General features: G+C 40.9%; 1 protein-coding gene across 1 annotated transcript in view; it reads left to right on the top strand.

The window, feature by feature from the left end:
- The window catches only part of DCC (DCC netrin 1 receptor), a 362,206-nt gene that overhangs the window by 115,159 nt on the left and 223,046 nt on the right, over nucleotides 1-24,001 (top strand). Inside the window, exons 5-6 of the mRNA XM_059833384.1 lie at nucleotides 22,119-22,273; nucleotides 23,745-23,865. Coding sequence (XP_059689367.1) covers nucleotides 22,119-22,273; nucleotides 23,745-23,865 — 276 coding nt within the window. The remainder of the gene's footprint in view (nucleotides 1-22,118; nucleotides 22,274-23,744; nucleotides 23,866-24,001) is intronic.

The raw sequence follows: 24,001 nt of genomic DNA, 5'->3' as shown, positions 1-24,001 counted from the left end.
GTGTTGAAACATGCATCGAGATGGGCACGATTTAAACTGTAATTTGGATTCTGAACCTTTGGTTAAATCTATCAACGAGTTCTGCGGTGGGACTGTTGTGACTGAACGCTGAGAAACCCCGAGGGCACAACAAAAGGCATCGTGTCCTGGCTGATGGATGGCAGGTTTGGGACTGAGCATTAGCTACTGCGGGCTTGGGCATCGGAGAGCAGCCGGCTTCCCCCCGCTCAGCTCAGGAGGAGCCGCGCTAGCTGAGGTTCAGGCCTGCACTTTTAACTTTTAGCAGTAAAGCATTTAAGTGCCTCTTACAGCGTTAGAGGTCTGTTAACAACAGAAAACCGTATAATACCTTTCCTAAAATAGGCAGGGGAAATGTGGAGAAGCTAATTAACCCGAGGCCACGCAGGCTCCTCTTGCATCGCACGCTGTGTTCACGCTCCCAAATAAACGTGGGATTTCCATGACCGGCGATGTGCCTGCCGCGAGGGGATGCTGCCTCTCCCCCAGATCCCAGCCGTGCAGTAGTTAAATGTCACGCCAGGGTTTTTCAGTCTGGCAGGTTGCAGCTTTCGTCTCCTTGCAGCTTACAAACCATTAGTGAATCAGAGTCGTGGTTCTCAGTGGTCTTCCAGCCACTGTAAATACAGTTTCTGTTTGATGAAAACAATGACTTCCAAAAGGTCAAAGCCTAACCTTTTGCTTGCTAGCAGAAAGGTATAAATGGTTTCTTCCTTTCTTGTATCTTGAAAAATCTCAAAGACAACTGATCTGTGGGATTCGCAAGGTTCCCCAATGCTTTTTTTCACCTGTCTGTTGGAAATGACATTGAATGGATCTGTAGTATTCATTTGAGGGAGCAAAGGAGTTTTCAGCTGGAAATCCCCTAAGAGAAAACACAGCAATTGTGGTTATAAAAGGTCCTCAAGAATTAAGGGTAGAGCATAGGTTGCTAAATATGCCGAAATACATACACAGGAATATAAAAGGTGGATTCTTAAACTTAGTCTGAACCTTTTGCAGCCTAGGGGTGAGCGTGATTGCTAATGGATGTCAGCCAGGAAAAAAAATTGCCTATGAATTCCTGGCTGACGTTGTATTTTGCAGTTGTCACAGACACTGAAAAGATTTTGAGTCTCTTCGTTCACCTGAAGTTTGTTCTAGGTTTTGCATCTTCAGTATAATGATTTTTACTTATGAAATGGGATTAAAAAGGTGACAGCAGTTCGGTATCAAACTGTTTCCCACTGTTGTTAAAAATTTAGGGATCTTTGCTCCCATTCTCCTCAACAAGAAAAGATTTCTACCCTGTAACTTGCATGTGCTTTCTTTCTCTCCTGGGATCTCCTGCGCCTGAAGGACCATCCCTGCGGAAACGCACATGCTGTCCTTCCCTTATGGGGTTGTAACTGAAGATGCAGATTTACTTTTTGGCTTTCATGTTTAGTATCATTTGAGAAACTGGCGTGATGTATGCAAGTGAAATCGTTTTGTAAAACTGTCATTGACGAAAGCAAATCTTAGAGTGGGTAGGGTGGAGTGTTGCCATCTCCTTAAGGATAACAGCAGTTTAGGAACACCCTAAGTCAATGTGTTAGGCGGAGAGCTGGAAGAGGCGAGAGGTTGCCTATGGGGTATTTAAGGTCCTTGGTATTGATAGTACAGACTCAGCATTTCCTTTTCCAAAAAATAAACACCTCTGAACGTTTGCGCTGTGAAAATGCACGTGCTTCTCTGGTGATCTTCAAAGGCAAATTAAGTATTAAAGGTCACATATTCCCTCTGACTCAAGGGATGCTGACCTGCTCGTGGTCGAACATGCTACAGCCTGTGTGCCCAGCGGTTATTCCACACACCCCCAGAGAAACTGCATTTTCTGGTGATTGAACTGACAGGTTGAGGAGTAAGTTTAATGAGAGATGTGTTAGGGAAAATGCACGCGTGATTATTAAAATATGAATTTTCCAGAAATACAAAAGCGTAAGCGGTATTCTCTTTAGTATTGTGTCTATTAGTCATTGTAGTCTACTGGTGTCAAATGAAATTTCTTTCAAGCAGAATGAGTCCAGAATATTCAGTGTTCCTGTGGATGAGGGTCAGATGGTAGATGTCTCTTAATGATTGCCTAAACCACATTTTCCTGGACAAATATTTGATCAAGTTGGTGTTTCTTTTTTTCTTCTACCTTATTTCCTGAATCTGTGCAAATACAATTAAAATTGAGTAAGTATTAGTATTTTACATAAAATACCCTGGGTAAAAAGAAGGCAAAGGAGATTTTAAGGGCTTTTCTCCGTGTGTTTCTCCTCTTTTGTTTGAAGGAATAGCAAAAGTGAAATATTCCCAGTATTTTCCCTGTTGAATTGAAAAGTAGTAGTCTGTGTAGTCTCATTAGGACAGGCTGTCTTATCTACCATCTCATGGTTCCTACTTGGGATAAGCAGATACAGGGGTTAATTGAAAATTAGGGGCCTTATTATTCTTGCCTAATGATGAGAACAAATGTCTAAGTGAGCTAGGAGAGAAGTATAGCTCATGGCATTTCGAGCAGCATCTTTCATGTATTCTTAAGCAAAAAACCTGGGAGGGGAGGTGTATTTGAAAATGTAACATAAAAAACACACAGGGACAACTCCTATTAATTTCAGGCAGATCAGTTTTATCCCCTGAGCAGAACAAATAGAGTGTTGTCGGCAAGGGTATGTGTCACTGCAAGTGCTCCCTGAAAGTCTTGGTTCAGCTGCTCTGTCTGGTTGCGTGCCACCTGAATTTTCAGGGAGTGTTAAATTGGGTCCGAGTAGTTGGAAATTGGTTGTCAAAGCACTGCTTAGGCTACAGAAATTCTTGGGTAGCATCAGCTATGATTCTGAATAACAATTTCCATATATAAAGATGAAAATTTTTTATTTATACATATGTAGTGCTAATAATACAATAACAAAAGAGCGTAAGTTGTACTGACAGAACATAACTTGATTAGAACTAGTCAATATGAGAAGTTAACTCTGGTAATGTGTAGTAACTTGTTGGTTTCTCATTATATTCCTTTTTGGTAGACCAGCGCAAGGCAGTGGATGTTATAAGTCTTTCAAACCCATTTACTAAGTTCCCCATGTAACTGAGGGACTAAATTTTTGACGTTAGGTTCAGAGTTGTGATACTAAGTCCCAGTAAAATTGGACATTGTGTGTAAAACAGAGCTAGTGTATTGGAAACTGTAAATAATAGTTCGACACGAAAAGGTCATGAGAGTAAGTAATTTAATTGGGAATTTGTATGTATAAATTTAATATATAGAGATAATTGTATATACTCAATAAAATGGATGGAAAGAAGAGTAATTAAACATTTGATTATATCGAATTTGGAGTAATGAGACAAAATTAGGGTCTTGGGTACATAGAGAAGACTTTTGTGACTTACTATGTTCTCTACTCCAGTTTGGAACCTGCTTTGTCATCAATTTCAATTTTGTGTTTAATGAGAAATAATGCAACCACACTGAGAAGGTTTTAGGCTTCATGGTTATTGGGAAAATTACATGAAAACATACAATGTAATATAGACAAATGTGAAGTAAGTCTGGAGGCAATGAACCAAGCTACAGAGTACATGTGACTATAATAGGAAAATCCTTGAGGCCATCATTTTAGCTTTTTGATAGAGTAAAATGGCAAAGATGTTATTGAGATCCATCAGCAGAAGGGAATATAAATCATTAAAGTCACGGGAGAGTGGAGCTGATGCTTCGTATGAGCTCAGGGGCATCCGGGGCTGGGAGCCGCGCTGGAGGAGCCGCATGGTGTGCGGCTTGAGGCTTTGCTTATGCGGGAGCAGCCAGTAGGTTTGGAAGAATTGCTGTGCTGATTTTCCTTTGGTGTGGGTTTTTATTTCTGTTATTGGGGTTTTATTATATTTTTGGGCACGTGTGGGTCTTTTAAAAGGGTTCCCAATTCCAATAAAGTAATTAATTCAGAAGATATTTAAAAATTAAAGTTAATGTGTGCTAAACCAAAATACTTTAGATGCGGAACAGAGGGGATTGCTGCCATCGTATAATGGATTTTCATGACGGCCTATCAACAGTGAAATATTTCCCAAACTTTATTAAAGATTTGAGAGAAATGCAGCCTGAGGTTTGGACGCGAGCTCATATCTGCTTGTCTTCCAACCCAATCTGTTCATTTTTCCCAACTGGATGTTGGGTATCGGGATTTTCCAGAGAAATGGTATGTTGGTATGTTCCATCTGACACCTGTAAAGGTTTGTGTGTAATGTCGGATGTTTTCCTTTTTCTTTCATCTCAGCTCTTAATTGTCAATGAAAAAGCTTCTCAAGTTTTTTTTTGCCGAGGTTTTTGGCCTTCAACGTATTTTCTGTTCCTCTACACCTTCTTTCAAAAGGTTTCTGTTGCCTTTAAAAAAAAAAAAAAGGAAAAAAGAAAATGAAGACTTAAATAGCAGGAAAAAAGAGAACTAAAGGAGGGTTAATTTCATGAAGTAGCAAAAGGAATGTAAACTTACATACAGGATTCTTTCAAACCTGGTTTTCAACTCTGCGTTAAGGCTGTAAAAGTCATTTGTTAGCAAATGCTGGAGACGGTGTTTTGTGAGCTTCAGAAAAGACAAAATGCAGGAGTCATATTGTTTGTGTATGCATCTATTTTGTCCTGAGATGATATACAGTTCTTCCGGAAGCTCTGTCACCTCTGGGAATGTCAATAGTGATTTTCTTGGGTACTAAACACCTGTTCAATGGCAGAGTACATCAGACAAAACAATTAGCTATATACTATTTCACAAAAAGGTGTTGAAAATTTCCTCGTTCGAGGCGCAATAACGTTATCTACTGGAGGAAACAGAGCCATGGCTTAAATGGTGAGCTGAGTCATGCTTTCAGGAGTAGTATTAAAATAAGTTTGTCTCGACTTCAAAGCTTTTACTTCATTTCCGATACCTATTCAAGAAAAGTGATGCTGAGGATGACTTTTCAGTAGAGGTTCATTTTCTCAGTAGGCAGAAAGTGAACACAGAGGAGTGAAACCTTGGATCTCTGCCAAGGATATATGCAGTATCTCCCAATAATACAACAAGTTCTGCTAGAAGTAAGTATCAAAGGGAAAAAGTAGGAATATAGAAAGGAAAAACACAAATGAACCCACAATGGCTTCTTAGTGGGTTTGCCCTGGTGAGTCCTATCTGGATGCACAGCCAGTATTGTGCAATTTTTTGTGTTAATTGTAGGAAACAGTCTTTCTCTTTTCAGTGATTTGCTTTCCTTGTGTGAATCTCTCTCCATACTGACCATTGCCTGTCCTCATGATCTGGTTTCAGAAAGCATGTCTAAACTAAGAGTTTTAGATGAAAATTTGGTTGCCATTGAGGTTTCTTTCAGGTTTGCTCCTACCCCACAGAGGCAGCGGGTTTATGTTCTGTTCACTCTGTGCCGAGCATCTCATTGCGATGGGGTTCAGCATGGTTTTTCAGGGAGTAACTGGACTTCAGCCAGGCAGTTCGTATGGTAGGAAAGTTGCATATGCATGTTCTAAATTAGCTGTATGAGTATGTTTTCCTACCTCAATAAATGAAACGCTTGAGTAAGAATCAAAACGCATTTCATAAATTGATAAATTGTGTTCCTTGCATCCCCTGAAGTGCAGCGAAATTTGATTGATACACATAATTCCTTAAAACTCAAGCTGGTTTTTACTAATATTTCCATCAGCTTTTTCAGCTTTTCTTTTTTTCTCAGCTACACTTTAAAAACTGTAATTTTCCTGAGACTTTCCAGGGGCAAATCTTTAAACTCTTTGTTGCGGAATAAGCCTTTTTATTTGTGTGCTAGCCTTCTTTTCCCTTCAACAGCTAAATGTGTTAAGTGGTGATGGGAGGAGTGACAGCTGTCAGAGCGATTAATATCACATCTCAGCAGCTGAGTACTTAAAGTAGATGAAAATTTTGCCTTGTGCATAAATTAAGGTGTGAGCAATCACGTGGCGGATGGGAGAAGCAACTCAGTACCTCCTTCTGGTCGTATTTTTAAAGGTAGTCTTTTCCTGTGAAAATAGTTAACAGTTTCTTCAAAAGGATGTTCTTTGGATGAAATTCATTGCTTATCAGAGAGCCTGTGTGTCCGTCTTAGATTCTGTACGAACCCTCAGGGAAATAGTTGTGTTTTGTGTGTGAAGGTGATTTTTACCCACAGTCCATGAATTAGTGGGCTGTTTGAACAGAGGAGATGAAATATCTATTATTAAACAGGGGTCAAGAGCATTACTTAAAGTAGTAAACACTAATCCTAGTAATACCATCAGAGCCTGCAAGTTTGGGATCGTACTGGTAAGACCTTAGGGTTATAGATTATAGCTTTTATTTCTTCTGTAAACTGCTGAGAATACAAGAGCTGTAAAAATGGTAGTGCAGTGTGCACCGATGCTTGTAAATATTGTATCTGAAGGAATGAGGTATATATGTGGACATGTTTAATTCCTCCTGCTGATACTCCTTCAGGATTTTTAAGTTAATGCTGCCCTTTGTGAAACAAGGTGCTGCAGGTATTTTAATCATCACAAGCAATGGTGAGGGCTTCAGTTTTAATTTTTAATTAAAAGGAGACAGCACTCCAAGCAGTCCGATGTCCCCACTAGCGTGATAGAGCATTGATTTAGTAATTCAGGGAAGAGTTGCTGATGGAGACTGAAATTCGGCGATGTGACCCGAATTCAGCAAAACACTTGCTTAACTTTAATCAGACAAGTTACTTCAGCGACACCGGTAGAAATGAAGCACTAGGAGTGGGTTAGCAACTGCCTGGCGGAGGTGAAGAGGCTGCCCGCGGGAGCGTAGGGTGTGCAGGATGCTTGTGCTCATGCACCTTTGCACTCTATTATCCTTTTCTGTGGTGCAATGGATGATCTCCATGAAGATCCGCCACCATCACCTGCTCTGAGGACAACTCGAGGTTGCAGGATGCCTAGCTCTGCTCGTGTTAACTCCTCTTCTGGCGCCTCACCTGTAGAAGCAGGCTCAGCTGCAGGTTGGTTTTACATGTGGAGACAAAGCTTGGCTTATCTGGTAAATACAAGGACTTCACGTGGCTCCTTGGTGCACTGAGAGCTTTTTGAGTCACAGTAAGAGGCCAAGTTGCAAATGTGATAAGCTGCAATTAACTGATATTATTTCCTGATGCAATCATATGCTGAAAACCGCAGAGATTATATTAGGAGAAAATAAGGGGTCAAAATAGCCAAGAACAGTGCGATAAAATTTGAAAACATTTTAGAGATGCTAGACTGTGATTGTTACAGAGACATCAAAGCTGTGTGACACAACGTATTCTTGTGTATATTGGTACCTCTGTCCTATAGCGTGTTGAGGTAGGTCACATAGGAAAACACTGATCACTCAGATAACTGTCAGGAAAATATTGGGCAGTAGTGATAATGAAGTGAGCAGCATTGTTTTTGAAGAGTCACTTCTGGTTTCACATAAATGATACCTAGAATATAAATAAGACTGCGAGCTGGGGGCAATACCTACTTGTGTGTATATGTATACGTGAGTGTATATGAAGAGTGATTTCATCTATTCGTACACATATGTATACCTGAATTGAATTGAGCAAGAAGTAATCTATTGACCTTGCCGTGAAACCAAAGGGTTGTATTTTAATTTTATTGTTGTTTTAATGCTTTACTTATGCAGTAGGCTTGCATTCACCTGAGCATTCTTCTGTGTTTTTTGAATAACCTCATGCACCTATGCATTTTGACACCAGCTCGTTTTTTGGGAGAGGAAACTTGGTTGGAAAAGACGCCAGTGCTTGGGCGCTTCATGCCGAGTGCTGACCGTTAACTCGCTATCCTGACGTTGGGGCGCGGGCTGTAATTCTACGAAGTGCTCCAAAGGAAGGATGGGGAGGAAACTGAACATCCCTGGAGGAACACTTTGGTCCCCCTTCTGCCTTCCTCTCTCCAGGCTGCCAGCCCTTTCCCAGATGGTCATAACTGCCGAGGTCGGGGAGCAGGGGACTGGAGATCCTCACCCTTACTGCTCCCAGCATGAGCTCAGCCCTGCAGAGGAGACAGAGCAGATTTAGGAAGCCCCTCGCTGGGCCTGCACTGCGGTTTTGGTCGTTCGCAGGAGGCAATCATAGGATATCACTACTTCTGCTGCTTTTTCTGAGGCACTTAGGAGAGCTCAGGGTGAAGTTCTCGATCCTGCACCCATCCAAGGCCAGTGAAGAGCTAAGCCCTTCTCTAACTTAAAAATATCTTGCCTCTGAAGGCTCTGTGTGGATAGTAAAGCCCATAGTTACAGAATACACACTTGATGCTTAAAGGGCTTCAAATCCATGAAATAAAAGAAAATTCAGAGGCCAGTCAGATAGTAGGAAAATGCCAGTGATAATTAGGGACTTCAATAAAGCTGCGCTTCTTTCCAAAAAGCCATGGTTTCACAGTGGGAGAGCAGATTTCTTCTGGAAGCTGGAGAACACCTTGAACCGCGGGGCTAAGTGTTCCTGAAGCATCATTTAGACGTACCAGACCCGGGTGAGCTGCCGTGTCTGGCAAGGACCGCGGGAGCAGTACACTGTCACCGGCTCAGTCTCCTACCCAAGCTGGGGCTCGCGGCAGTGCTGATTAGCCTGGACCTATGTCCTATTTCAAGAGGTGGGTAATGGTCTGACAGCCCTAGTATTTTGCTCAGATCTGTGTTTTGCTGGGCTGTATGTTTATATACAGTAGTATTGTAGTAAAGCCATGGGTGTGCAGGTGTTCCATGTGATCAGAGGAGAAGGTGGTGATGGATCCAGAGCATAGCACTGCATCAGGGGAGCTTCACTAAGAGTTAAATGGTAGATTGGGAAAGTCTAAAAGTGCCACCTAAAATAGACATCTTCAAATGTCTAAATATATTGTATTCAAGAACTTTAAAAGAGCTGGTTGAGCAAGTGCCTAAATTATAAATGTGTCTTTCTTAGTATTTCTTGAAATAGTGGAAGGCTGGAGGGGAGCTGCTTGTGTGCCAAGGTTTGTAAAGGCCACAGGGATGCCTCGGGGGTTGTGGGCTCCACATCAGCTAAAATATTATGCTAATATTTTGACCTGTGACCTGAAAGAAAACAAAGCATTGGCAAAGTTCATAGATAACACAACCACAGATACGTTATTTTGTAAGAGCAGGAATTAATGAAGAAAGCGTGTCACTGCTTGATCTACGGTACTTAGGGGAACTGGGTGCAAGCAAATGCTGCGCACGTGGACGTGTGCTCTGGATTAAAGGGGCCAGCTGTACAGACTGCAGGCTTTGCTGGAAAATACAGACTGGGAAAGTCTTGAGGGTCAAGGCTGCCGAGCAGCTGAACATCACAGCCAGCACAATGCAGCAGCCAAAACTGCTGATGGGATTTTGGGGATTTAGGAGAATGGGAGCCTTGGGTAAGCCTAGCACCTCTGTACCTGGCACCGGGCAAAACCCTGCTGAAGAATCGCATCCGTAGTTCAAAAAGAAAATTAAAGAAGTGATAAAGGCATCCAGGGTGAACTGTGACATTGGTTAAAGAATTGGAAAAGATCCTTAAGATGAAAGAGACCCTTTTATTTATTTAATTTGTCAGTGAAGGTTACAGAGTGGTTTGATTATGGTCTGTAGCTATCTGTGCAAAGAACAGAAATATAATAATGGAGCCTTACAGTCTACCTGACAAAGATATGAAGAACATCCACTGTTGAAAAAGGAGAAGCGTAGACTAGAAGTAAGATAATACTTTTTTTCTTAAATGAGAATAATTAATCAGTAGAACAATGTACCGAGGGCCATGGTGTATTTTGTATCACTAGGAAAAAATGAACGAGATTCCTAAAATATACACGGTAATTCAAAAAGTGATTAATTTGGGGAAGTCCTGTTCTGATTTATACGTTAGGTCGGACTAGATCGTCATAACATACCCTCCTGATAAGTCTGATCCATGTGCTCTCATTTTCCCATTGGTAAAACGACAGTGAGGTGTCAATCTCCTTCACTTGGGCATTGCAAACCCATTAATATCTACAGGCAAAATGTGTCAGAGCAATTAAACTATTATTACTTTTGCATCAAAGGTTAAGGCGGTTGGATGAACTGAACCGCCTGTGACACTGGCTGACAGTAATTCAACTCACTTGATCCATTCAAGCTACATTTGTGCAGTTTGTGGCACGTTAACGGTTGCGATTCAGAAGCAGCGCACTAAAGGACATCATGCAGACGTAGAATACATGTTCCTTTAGTCTGTTTAGTTTGTATCAGTTTTTACAGATGAACGTGTCTTATCCTGGGGAAGAATTGAATGAAGCATGGTGTTTTCGAAAACCTACCTCTTAGTTTTAATTTATTCCCCCTTTTTCTGGTTGCTCTCTGAGCTGTGTAAGTGTGTTTTGGGAGGCACCATCCTCCGTTGGCTTGGCGCTTGGCTGGTGCCGGCTCGGACGTGGTTTCCCCCAGACATGGGATGCAGGGCTGGGCAGTGGGAGGCACGCTGGCTTCGTCCTGCCCTTCTCCCTGCTTTGCTGAAGCAGCCGGCTTTTTTTTCCTCTGTTTTGGTGGTTGCACACAGGGAATCTGGGGAAAGAGGGTTGTAGCAAGGTCTGCATGGCAATGCCTGCAGGACAGGTGGTTCTTCACCCCATGTCATCTCGCCGTGTGGTATAAGGATTGCCAGCTGCTTTAGTCCTGCTGTTCGGGTGAATTAATGGAAAACAAAGAGTTATGCTTTTGGTTCCTGGAGTAGGCAACTTAGTTGCTATCAAGAGAATAGCTGTCTGATTTATATTTGAACTGTGTATGTATAACTCAGTCACTTTTATTCTCGGTGACCTTGGCTTACTTAAAAATCATTTGACGTTTTTGCTTGCTAATCGAATTAGAGCTTGTTGATTCCTTTCTCTTTGATCAAAATGCAACTGCCTCACCCAGAGCAGAAGGGGGGTCATGTAATGGAGTGCCTGTAGCTGCAAGGGCTGCTTCGAGACCCTTTTCATCTATCTGCACTTCACTTTTAGTGCTGAGAACAAAGGTCATCCCGTGCCAGAGCAGCCAGCAGAGAGGGAGGTTTGCGCCAGCTGCACCGAAAGCATCCTCGGTCTTTTCCATAATTCATATTCTGCCTTTGCTCACTTTTGCGTACTCAGTTGGCAGGTAGGATTGTTAACCAAATAAACCAAAATAAATCTGCCTAGCATATACTTTTAGTTTTTAACCTAAATGGAGCTTTTAGATGCTCCTGTAAAGACCTAGCACTTGCTAGCTGTTAACCTTATCTCTACAAGGAAGATGAAATTACTTTTTTTTAATTTATTTAAAGGCTAGTATGGACACACAGCTACATTTCCACTGACTGGCCTGACATCTAAAACGAGAGCTGGTGTTAGTCTGATGTAGAAAGGAGCAGAGTATATTTTTGTTTGACTTCTGAGCATGATAACCTGGCAGCAACCACCATGGCTCCCGTCAGCTGCTGCCCTGCAATTCCCGACTTTTCCTTAATTATGTCGGGGGGATAAAACTCATCTCATCAGTTTAAAAAGGGCTAACTTCATTCACCTGGCTGGGATGAGGAGCAGTTCCTCCTCAAAAGAGATGAGCACTGGCGTTAGGAGACGGGAGAGCTCTGGCATCGCAGACTGCTGCTATCTTGTGCTGTACCTGGGGGCTGCGGTAGCTCGGAAGCCAGCAATTCCTTGTGAATATTTCTGGGTTTCCAAAATGGAATTGGAAGTTCTTTATTACTTTCTGGCAATGACTTCTTCATTCGCTGTGTTCTACGCAGCTTAGTTTGTAAAGCCTTCCGTGCATGGCTTGTATCTTTCTTTTCCAAGGTACTCATTCTGAGCATCTGTCCTCAGTTTGTATTAATGATTTTGTTTGAATGGGATAATTTAGAAGTTGCTGGCCTAGCCTGAATAAATGACAGGAGAATCCACCCATTAACTTGCCAGGTGCATCAAGGGGTCTGAAAGTACAGTAAGCATCATGGCAGACTGCAGTAACATGTCCAATATTAAAAATACTGCTGTAATATATATTCTGTCTTATCTGTTTGCTCCTCAGCTTCTCATTTCCCTTTCTTTTAAGACAGTGTGATAAAATGAAGATTGAGGCCATATAACTAAATAGCTCAAAAATAAGTACCTTTTCAGTACACTTTCTCAATATTTTCCTCTTGCAGAGTGACAAACTGTTGCCAGTCTCTAGTACTGGACTTCCTCCAGGCAGAATTTCAGTCTGCCAGGCAAACTACACCCAGGGTGACTCAAGTGGATTAGCAGCTTAATGTACATTTTGGGTTGTTCCAGAAACCAGCATGCATACTTTTGTAAAGGTTATTGAAATGTGATCAATTGATGATTTTTTTTCCGTATGAGAATAGTAGTTTGCTGACTAATAGAATGAAATTAAAGGAAGAAAAATACAGAGGATCTGCCATACTTTTTTTTTTAAAAAGTATTTTTCTTTTTTTTTTTACTACTTCCAAGCGTGGTGGAGGCTCTCAAGGCAAAAGAGTGCTTTCCTTGTTCTTTTGAGGCATGGTGATGAGCCTCAACAAGCTCAGATCCACGCTCTGCCCTGTGTGTGGATCTGGCTGAGTCGGTGCGTGAATCCAGTGAGCTCTGTCTGTACACCTTCACTTCTTGATAGTTTTATTTGGAAGTTTTGCTACTGAATTAAAACTGCGGCATCAGCCAGGATAAGTTTCTAAAAGCACCTTCTGTGAGCAACTCCCAATTCGTGTACTTCTGGGGGTTTTTTTCCACCCCCTCACGTGAACTTTTTATCTCGCTGAAGTCTCATTTCCCCAGCCTGTTGCTCTGGGCTTGGCAGCCCTCGGATAGCATGGGAAAAATCAGGAAACACTGATGAGAAGTGGAGGTTAATGGCAGGAGAGCTGCTGCGGCGGTGCCTTGTCCCTGGCTGCACCACCACGTGCCCTCCGGCCCCGCTCCTTCCCCCCGGGCGAAGCCACGCGGTGTCCCTCCGCTTCAACGCTGCGTTGCAAAAGGGGGAAAAGGAATGAAATTGTGAATGACAGCAACAAAATAGCCTTTATTAGAGATCAGGATTGCTAAAGAGAGGGTAATAAACTCATAGAGTGTTCCCCTCACTTCTGCTGGATTTTTATCTGTTATCAGCCTCTCCATTTTTCTTTCTGATAAGGTTAAAAAGCAACTGCTGTAACCTCAATGAGGAGTGCCAGGGGGAGGAGGAGAAACTGTATGGAGCGGGGTGGGGCTGGCTCATTAACTGACCCGCTCGCGAAGAAGAGCTGGTCCCCATTGCCCGGTGTGGGGCTTGCGGAGAGACCGGGCTCCTGCTCCAGGAACAGCAGTCTCCGGCTGGTGTGACTTGGCTGGATGCATCACGGCGAAGATGTGCAGGTCCTGAAAATGGTTTTCAGAGGGAAAGCCCAAAAGTTAACCTGGGAAAGCTGTACTGCAAAGAGGCTGCTTTCTCTTCCAGCTAGAGAGGGAAGGGGGTTTTAGATATACAGCAATCTCACAGGGACATCTATTAATTACACTGGCTTTTAATTATCTGTCACTGATACGTTACATGACCTTGAGCAAGTCATTTACTCTATGCGTGTGTATCTATCTGTAAAATGCTTGTGAATTATTTAATGTCTACAAATTGCTTTGAGATCCCAAAATGAAATGCGTTATAGTTGCAATTATCAAGTCTGATAGCATGGTGCATGCTGGTGTCAGCCCGAATCTCAGCAAAGAGCTCCAGGAAAGATCCTTTGCTGGTCCTTAACGTACTGTGGGGAACAGGAGAGAGATTGTGCAGCATCCAGGGTCAACAGTTAGTTTTTTTGTCTAACCACAAACACTTTTTATAAGCAGGATGTCGAAGTGTGAAATTTTGCCTCTTGCAGAGATTCATAGGAGGAAAGGCTGCAGAATATTCTTGCATATTTGTTTTTGTTGGGTTTTTTTGATGAGAGGAAGGTTAGTGCCTGTAAGTATTTATCCTGAGTTAATTCAGAATATCTTGATGGTTTTGTGGAGGGAAAGAAGGAAAAAAAAAAACCCCAAACCCAAGTATGCCTTCTGAGACCTTGCAAAGTGTTTGTGGCCTTATTATGTTTCAGAGATTTGTGTTCCCGTTCATTTAATGCCCATTTAGGCTATCCTTAGACACACAGGGAAAATATTATTAAAAAAAAATATTATGGAGATAATTCAGCTTTACCTGCAACTTTCTTACAACCTAATTTTCTCTTCCATGTTATTTTCTCAAAATTTAGGTAATTGTTGGTGTCATACGAGCCTTCGGAAAGCCTCTTCTGTGATGCATGTGTTCCTATTATGCAGGGGTTGATAGAAATAACATTAATGCATCTAAAGAAAAAGTTTGATCCAATACACAATTATGAAATGCTCATTTGTTCCCGGGGCAGATGGTGTGCGGTCAATAACTGTTTTCTGTACCATAAGTCATAAAAGCAGCAATAAAATAAAATCTTTAAGTAGTTATAAATTGACAGATATCTGTGACCTTAGTTTTCTCTTCCCAGGCTGTCCATTATCGGTGCATTATATAAAAGGAACATTTATTAGCAACCTGCTTCTGTGGTCTCCAGCCAGGCAGACCCATTTAGGAGCTGGACCAACATATTTACCTATTACAAGGGGCAGGGATGCTTTATTTAATTTTTATGTTGTTTTTAACTTGGTGGTCATACATGAAACGATGTTTTAATGGGGAAAAATCCTCTCTCCATGCTTAACTTCTCTACTGGTGGTGGAGGAAAAAAAACCCTTTGTATTTTGTAAGTCCTCCAGAATATTATTGTTAAAATAACATTTTAGCATTATGATCCACTTGAAAGACTTATGCTCCTGATTTGTTTATAAACTCAGAAAGTTACATTAATCACGAAATATTCTACACCGTAGTAGACTAGGGTGGTCTACAAGGTGGATAGGTTTTATTCAATACTGCTCGAAGAAGTTACACAGAGCGTACTCTACAAGTCTTGTAGATGAGCGCGTGCACGCGTTCCCTACCCAGACCTTGAAACTTGCGCTCCGTTAGTCTGGTTTCAATACTTTAACTGTATGGGCTTTTTCTGTGAGGATGAACATGTGCAACTGCCGCATGTGCTCCTCGGTGCTGACGTTGCAGTAGCCCAGCAGCAGCCGGATGGAATCCCCCACCATTTCATAGGATGGTCATCAACCTTGCCGAACTTATTGGGGCCTGGCTACCAGGAGGGCAAAAAAGTGGGAGTTGTTATTAGCCACCTGACCATGCAAGCTTCCCCCAAAAAACCCCAAGAGGGTTTTTTTTAATTATGAGACACGGATTATGCCCTTGGCAAGTTTTTAAAACTGATTTTTGGGAAAAAGGCAAATGACACAAAGCTGCAACGCCTATGAGGAAGTAATATTTGCAATAGGAATTCCTAACTTGATTCCTGATCTATGAATGAAATCGTTGTTGATGTGAATTACTAAGAAAGTCCTATTTTCTTAACAGCCTCTTTATACTCGCTTATCGTCAAGGTACGGTCCTGCAGCGAACCTGTCCTTCGCTACTGCTCTGACCCCTCCAAAAACCTTAGAAGTAATCTTATCCCTTTTGAGTTTTCATGGGGTAGCTGCAATTTGAATCAATACAGAGAGAATAATGAGTTTTCTTTACAGAAACAGTGTCGGCTTTTCCTCTGCGCTGAGCTGAGGGGCTGGCTCCTCCAAATCCATGCAAAAGTATCTATTTATTCAGATAAGATCAAGCCTTTTAGCAATTTGGGTATAGCACAGGTCATCACAGCGTTTCAGAAGGATTTCTACCTTTGGAAGCAGAAGTGGGAGCCAAGTTAAGCTTTGCTTTTCACTGTATTTTCTGGATATAACGATGAAGAATCTTCATAATTGTTTATAAAACTGAAACTGTATTTTTCCTTAAGGGTGTCATCGGTGCACTCATTAATAAAAGTACATTTAGTAATGTAGTCAATGAAAATAAAATCTCTTAATTTGATTATTTTTCGTTTATGTAGTGCTAGAGTGGAAAGATTAGGAGCTTTTCAGTTGGCTGAAGCTTGCCGTAGAAAACACTAAGTGGGAAATGAGTGATGATGTTTTCTATCCTCTCCCCTCAAGTGGATTACTGCTTTCTTAGCCTTTTCTCCCCAGCCTCTGCTCAGTTCCCAGTATTTTATTGTACAGATGCATTTGAAACCATGCACAACTGTGGGAGTTTAAAGGCTTCTCCAAGTTATGCTGAGGGGACAAGGGTGTATTTTGGTTAGATGCAGAACTGGGGATTCAGGCTGATCAAAATACATTTTGAATAGATTCAGTACAAAGTGGGATGTGTGTCTCCGGTGAGAATGATTTGACTACAAAAGCACTGCTGTAGCTGCGGGAGTTGTCTCTGCATCTTCTCCTCTTTCACGCCCGTGTGATTGCGATGATGTATCATTTGAATTTTTGGTGGCTCAGTTCTTTTTCTCTTGGGAACCATGAACTTCTGCTGTTGTGCAGTAATGGTATAAGCTGACCTTCAAGTTGAGAGCTAAAGAAGCATGAAAATAATCTAAATCATTAAATAAGACAAGTAATACCTTTATTTAGGTGAAGAATGAAGTTTTACATAGAATAACAGCTTCATTTTTCTTTTATTTCTTCAAGGCTGGTCTGAGGGGAGATATATTGAGATCATACTGTCTTTCTGCCTGTCAGGCATAGAGTTTAGAGTAAGACAAGGATACAGAGCTGTTGTAAGAGACAGTAGATTAAAATTACTGTCTTTCTATTTTTTGAAGACACATTAGTGGAGTTTTAGTTTTTTATGCCTCATACTCTTTCCCAAGAGTCGTGCATTGTAACAACATTCATAGTTTTTTCTTTAACTTCTTGCAATAATAACACAGTTCCTGAATTACCATCTATAACAGGGAAGAGGAGTAAATACATACACACACACACGCACATATATATATATATAAAAGTTCATATGAAAATCCGGTTCTCTTATTGTTTTTAGATCTGGAGGAACTCCACTGGCTTTGAGTTAGATTGTGCTGACTCCCTGTAAGGCAGGCACAACCTGGCACATTCACTTGGTATAACTTTTATTTTAAATTCACATTTTGCGCAAGTTAGCAGTGAAAAGTACGAGGGTTTTTTTTTTTTTAAAAAAGGATTTGAATCTATGAGATGACAAAGCCACCCTTTAAGTACATGCAGTTGAAAGTCTTCCCATTCAGAAGGCTGACAGGGTTGGGCACTTGCTGACAGCAGTTATCTTTCTTGGGTCAGTAGAAACACATTCCTTATTCGAACATGCAAAGAGAAGACACTTTGCATTAGGAAATGCTGACATTTCTCTGAGTTAAAATTGTTTCCTCTTGTCGCAAGATCAGCTGTCATCTCACAAAAGGTATTTCTAGAAATGGGGAGGTCATCCCAACACACAGCTCTCTAAACTAGCTGTTTCTTGTGGCAAGTGTTCGATTAGTCCCCGAGTCTCTGCTACAGACTCATTACAACCAATCTTTGACATTTTTGGTAATAAATGCAGCCTGCTGTGGTCCTTAAAGGGAAAAGCCCATTTGTTTGAAGCTGGTGTTTGAGACCCACACCTGCTTTCCGCAGCATCGCAGAATTCCCACGCAGCCTTTAGAGGAGTTATTTAGAAGACCTTGCGGAATGACGACCTGCTTCAGTATTGCCCTGCAAACAGGACAGGCTTTAGAGCACGTTCTTCATCTGAGGGACCTTCGGGCAAGTCAAGGTCAGGGCTGCAGCGTGATCTTTACAGAAGTATATGCATTAAATTCAATTTTCAAATTTGCTTTTTTTTCTTGCATGACGGAAAACGAAGCACTCTTTCTCTCCCAGAGGTGTCGGGAAGCTGCTGGCAGACGGATGAGTTATTGCATTGTGAATCTCGGAGCTTGCGATACCGCGTCCTGGTGTGCTTTGTCTGCTGGGGGTCAACCTCGGGAACTGAGCGCCCACCAAGGGCATTTACTGTAGTACAGAGAACTTCAAACTTCCGTGTACACTTTTATACAGAACTACTTAGCTGCATAATGGCTCTTATCTTGTATTTCGTTTAAGTTACACCATTCACAGGAATACAAATCCTCCCGAGTCAATAGGGTTGCACACTGGGGTCTGTCCTAATCCTTTATCCAAAGATGTTTAGTGAGGACTTTGATATTACTTGCTGATATGAATTCTGTTAAACCCAAAATCTCATGGACGTCTTCTTTGATAGATCTCTATTAACCTTTTAGGGCTTTTCCTCCCGTTTTTGGTACAGTATCTCGCATAAGATACCCTCAGTCTGTGACTGGAGCATTTTGATAGGGCTGGGTTGACATGAAATAATGAAAACAAGTGTTTAGAAAAGTGCTTTCATCCTGATATAGAATAAGCGTAACTTTCTGAAGTGTTATTTTAAATTATTTTTGTCTGAAGGTAGAATTTTAGGGCTTTCACCCTGAGCCAGGGCAAAGTACAATGTAAACATCCTATAGTGCAAGGCTGTTCTGGAAAAATCTCACTAAACTTCTGCTTTCCAACAATTCACAGAAATTTTCTGGGAAAAAAAATAATTCTGTGACACATTGTAAGTTGGGTTTTTTTTGGAAAAAAGTCTGCAGTTTGTTCAAGCCGCTTTTATATTGCCACAATATAATTAGAAGAACATGAAAACAGCATGTGTTTTTATTCCCTTTGCAACCCTCCTCACCAGCCTTCTTCACATATGCATGCTTTTAAAATATTCAGTACTGAGGAAAAAAAACCATAGAGAGCAAATATGGCAGTGCTTGACATTTATTGATATATAAAATATTTATAGAATGTATATTTATAGTGCTTGACATTTGATATATATATGCATACATATTTCCAGTCTAAATGCGTTACATCTGTCTGCTTTAGTGTTACGTTGTCCTTATTTGCGGTGTCTTACCTGTGTTTAATACTGCATAATTTTCACCAAAGTAATTATGCAAATTACTCCCTGTAATGGTGTCCTCAGGAAAAATACAGGGCACACCTACCCCACTGTAGGAAAGGTGTTGGTGAGGGCGTTGTAGTTGTTAAATACATCCATTTTGTATGAAACTCAACACTGAGATATGCATATACTAAACATAAACCATAAAAAAAAAAAAGAAAGTATCAAGCTTTCTAGCAGTCTAGAAAAATGCCAGCAACTAAAAAAAAAACCCAGGGAGAGAAACGGGGGAGAGCAGCAACAATTCTGGTGGAGGGAATGAAAAGCCGCAGGCAAGCAGGGTCAGGGTCCTGGAGCGTGTGCGTCGTAAAGAATAACTGGTGGGAATCTATGAATTACAAGTCTATAAATTAATTGTAGGCTTCTGGTGACATTGCAATAAAACACACTAATGAAGATTGAGTAGTTTATGATTTTGTCAGAGCTCTGAGGAAATTATATGGTTTATAAACTATATAGATACTGGTGTTTTTATGTGAGTTTATTGAATAAATTATACTTAGGACTCTAGTGTAAAAAAAAGTGTTAAAAATTAACATATGAATGTGACTCTGTCTTAAATTTTTTTTCTTCAGCTTTTTCTTACCCACAGAGCTTGCTTCTTTTTCCTTGAGCTGTAATATCAATGCTGAGTCTTCATAACTTGGCTACTAAATTCTAAATTGTCTCTTTTTGCGTATCTCTGGTGTAAGTGATACTATTTTTTAAAAACCTCTTGATCGGCATCCTAGTTACCAGTGTTCCCTTATGAGTGATGTTTTATTTGAAAAATCATCTATAAAATTTCCTCCATTGTGGCTGTGTGGTCTGGAGAGCCTGATTTAATGTCTGTATGGCCACAGAGCAAGAGCCACCCAGCCTGGAGCGTTTCTGATCCAAACATGTGCATCTGTCTGAGCCTTTTCGATAGGAAATTAGGCAGCTAAGTTAATGGGGACACCTCATCAGTTTTAATTTGCACGCATTGGCTTTCATCCGAACTGGATCAGGAGCTTCTAGGTATCTGAAATTATTAAATATACGGTAAACAAGAGACCAATCTGAAAGTGGAATAGAGAGGATGGGGCATGGGAGCAGTGCTGGAGGGGCTGGGGGCAGATGCTTAGTTAAGTGTAGGTAATTTAGCTCAAAAGCAGAAACAATTGCTAAAATCAAGAAAACGCTGACATAAAAATGTTGCAGTCTTACTTTGATCTGCTTGGTTTTATGCACAATATACAGTTCTTAAATACAAGAATCTCATTTTCTCAAAAGTACTCCTACCTCCTTGTGCACGCGAGTTTGAAGAGCGCTCAGGATTAATCACGAGCGTATGATCAAAGAGGCGATGCTCTCTAGGACTCTGCCTTCATTTATTCCCAAAGCTGGAAACTCTGTTGTCAATAAGGTGAAGAAAAGAGTTTTGTAGTTAAGGTGATGAAATGCAAACCCCAAAGAGCGCAATTTTATCTGTACGTCTGCCATAGTATTCCTACAGGACACGGGTTTGGTCGCTTCCACCACACATTCAGGTGTTGCAACTGTTTTCCTCATTTTCTGCACCCCCAAAGAGACTTTTTGGTCTGATGTGCAAAAAACCCACATTACTACATTGAGTACTCTGTAACAGAGTGTGCTCTAAGTCATGCCTAACTGGATGAGAGAAATGAGGAGGGCTACTTTTGCCCTTTCACTGGTGGCTTGGCTAGTAGCACCTCTTAGTGTCCAACTCCTACGAGTTGAAAAAAACCCCAAAGATTCATGGATCATGCAGATATTGTAGAAATAGGAACCAGAGGAAGAACCCCACTGGGAAATGAATCATTTCATTTGCAGAGAAAAGTTTGAAAACTAGAAAGCATGAAGCCACCTACCAAAGAAGCAGCTTGAAATTAAATCCTGACTTGCTCTTTCGGTGAGGGGGGCCCTCCTGGAGCAGCGAGGGAGGCTGCAAAGAAACAGAATTTGATCGCGTAATCGAGGACCGTGCTGTAATCCTTGCAAACCTTGGGTCTGAGTTAGGGAAGCAAGGGCAGCCTCGATTCGAATGTTTCTTAGCTTCTGTGTAATTTATTTTATAATCTTTGCTTTCTTTTAATTTAGAGGGTTTTTTAATGTTATGGATTTATAAATATTCTAATCAGACATTGGGAATGGTGGCTCAAGAAATACAATTGGATTTTCTGTCTGAAATGATAAGTCATTTGTGGTACTTGGAAATTAATCCATTCTGTCTTCCTGGCAACTATGGATATTCAAAACAGAGACTGTCGTTCCCCTACAAAAACTGACAAAATGTACGTGGGCTGCTGAGTTCTTGTGTGTGTTTTTCAGTATGATGTGTGGGGGGGCTCATTAGAAATATGATGTTATTAACAGTTTTCCTCAAATTGCTAATTTCCATCATCCTAATATTGCAGTAATGGTGAAATTAAATTAAATTAGCATATCGTATAGCATACTGAAAAACTGTGAATACATTATAGTAATACAAGGCAACAGATAATTGCTAGCTTAGTAAGAATTCATTTTCAGCAAAGATAATTCAACCTTTTTCTTCTTCCAGTCACTAGGGACAGATTTTCTGGTTATTGATTATCTCCTCATCTTCTATAAACCCAGTCAGAAGTCCTTCTTGGGTATATGAAAATGTCTCTACTCTAAATACTTCTAAGTTTGTATCAGTTGTCAGTGAACTTGTCTTGTACCCATATGTGCCTGTCCGTATGTTGACTTGTAGGACCTTGTTCTGTATGCAGTTGGCATCTGATCCTTTGAAATGAGTGAGGATTTTATTACCCCTATACTCACTTAGTGAGAATTATATATCTATTTTGTTATACAGAAGTCTTACGTGTCTTCTAAATTGAAGGTTTAATTCTTTCTTTTGGCAAAAAAAAATGTTAACATCAACTGTTTAAGTGTATTTTCTAGAATAAATGCTTTCCCCAGTATTTCATTTTTAATAGGCTCAGGGTTAAAAAGAATAATTTGAATTACAGATGTGTTTTCTATTTATGCCTAATATTCTTCAGGCTTATTGAAATGATTTACTTGCTAAGCCTTAATTTATATCCATTCATTGCCACTTTCCTTTTTTCCCCATCTTTTTTGCAGTTCCACCGTGGTTTTTAATTCGTCCTTCAAATCTTCATGCCTACGAGAGTATGGATATTGAGTTTGAATGCGCCGTGTCTGGTAAGCCTGTTCCTACGGTGGAGTGGATCAAGAATGGAGAAGTGGTCATTCCTAGCGACTATTTTCAGATAGTGGTAATTATCTGGCTTTTACTTATTAGAATGTTTTTTTTATTAAGTTGTGAAATGTATTCTGGTATTTGATCCAGCTATTGCCTTCCTAAACATACTGGTCTTCCCGAAGAATAGAAAATTTCTGCTGCTCCTGATACAAAAAAGGTACATTGCATTGAGACGTGTTAGGTCAAGTGCATTGACATCGTCTTCCAGTTTTAGCGAGAGCTGAACTTGGCCTTTTTGTGGAGAAGTAACAGTGTCGGGTCATGCTCTGAGTTGCTGTTAATAATACTGTTTACCACGTGTTAATGATTTCCCTTACTCACCATTGCCCTTGGTGAACAAAAATAACATATCTCTTCTCCAAGGATATTGTACTCTGACCCAGGGGGTTAAAAATGGTGAGAGTCATTTGACACAATCACGACTTTTCCAAGAGAATTGTTGTGCACCCTACCCAAAATAACATCCCCATCCAGGACTCCAACCTCTTCTAGTTTAAATGTCACTATTATATAGGCTAAGAATTTATGCTGCATTTTCTAAGAGGGTTGATTTAGCTGGCCTCTCCTGAAAGCAGTGTCACTTGTGAGCTGAGATGTTGGGGAACGCCCTGAAAACTTCAGCCACTGGGAAGATGTCCGTAGGCCACGAGGTTTGGTTCAGCGCTTTCTAATTTTTCACCTTGTAACAAATGATATTGATTATTTTCAAGTTTTTTTTAATGACTTGTCAAAAAAAAAAAGTTCTTTCTAATGTGGTTTTTCATATAGGATAGACTTATTCTGCTATATGCAATAGCGAATTCAAGCTTTTTTTAATACATCATTGCTTATTAGAAAGCATCCAGAAGCTGTCCAAGGAAAGGAGGTGTTAGAAAATTATTTCACTCAATAGTTAACGGAGGGTAAGTTTCAGCCAGAAAATACCCCTCGTTTGGGTTTTTTTACCCAACATAATTGGTTTCTGCTTGTGCTAAGAGAAGTTAAAAGTTAAATCATCTTCAGTGAGCATAGAGTCTCCTTTTCTTGAGGATCTCCAGGCCTCAAGCCATAAGGAGGGTTTGACCTTCAGCACAGTATTTATTCAAAGATGCAGAAGTTGAAAGTTCTTTTACATCTTCCCTGCAGCAAAGGGCTGAGACAAAATTCAGAGCACAGCTTGAGCGATGGCTGTAATTTGGAGCTTAAGTCTTGAAAAGGGTGTTGGACGGACTCTGTGCAGGAAAGTGAATTCACCCTTGGGCCATAGGCACGATCAAACAAAATCCAAAGACCACAAGGTGTCAAGAGATTACTGATGAAAGGGCTTATGGTTACAGCCCTCTAAGGACCAGGGCTATGTGAGCTGGAGCTGAGATTACATACGCAGTACCATGTTTCACAGATTAGCTGTTCTGGAAAGGTTTTGTAATCCGCATTCACTTTGGACGGTGTTTTTGTAATTAATTCTCTCCAATTCCTTTCTTTCTCTTTTGCTGTCTCTCTAGGGTGGCAGCAACTTACGGATTCTGGGCTTGGTAAAGTCAGATGAAGGTTTTTATCAGTGTGTAGCTGAAAATGAAGCTGGAAATGCACAGGCCAGTGCACAGCTAATCATCCCAGAGCCTGGTAAGATGCAAAGGACATACAGAATTGTAGATGTAATTAATGCTATTAAGATAAAAACCGCAAATGAGCAGCTACTATTCTTTACTCCCTCTTGCTTATCCAGCTGGCTGGCTGTAGTTAAAAGCGTGTCCAGGCT

This window comes from Gavia stellata, chromosome Z (assembly GCF_030936135.1).
Source record: "Gavia stellata isolate bGavSte3 chromosome Z, bGavSte3.hap2, whole genome shotgun sequence".
Taxonomy (NCBI): domain Eukaryota; kingdom Metazoa; phylum Chordata; class Aves; order Gaviiformes; family Gaviidae; genus Gavia; species Gavia stellata.
This window is presented reverse-complemented; position numbering and strand designations above follow the sequence as displayed.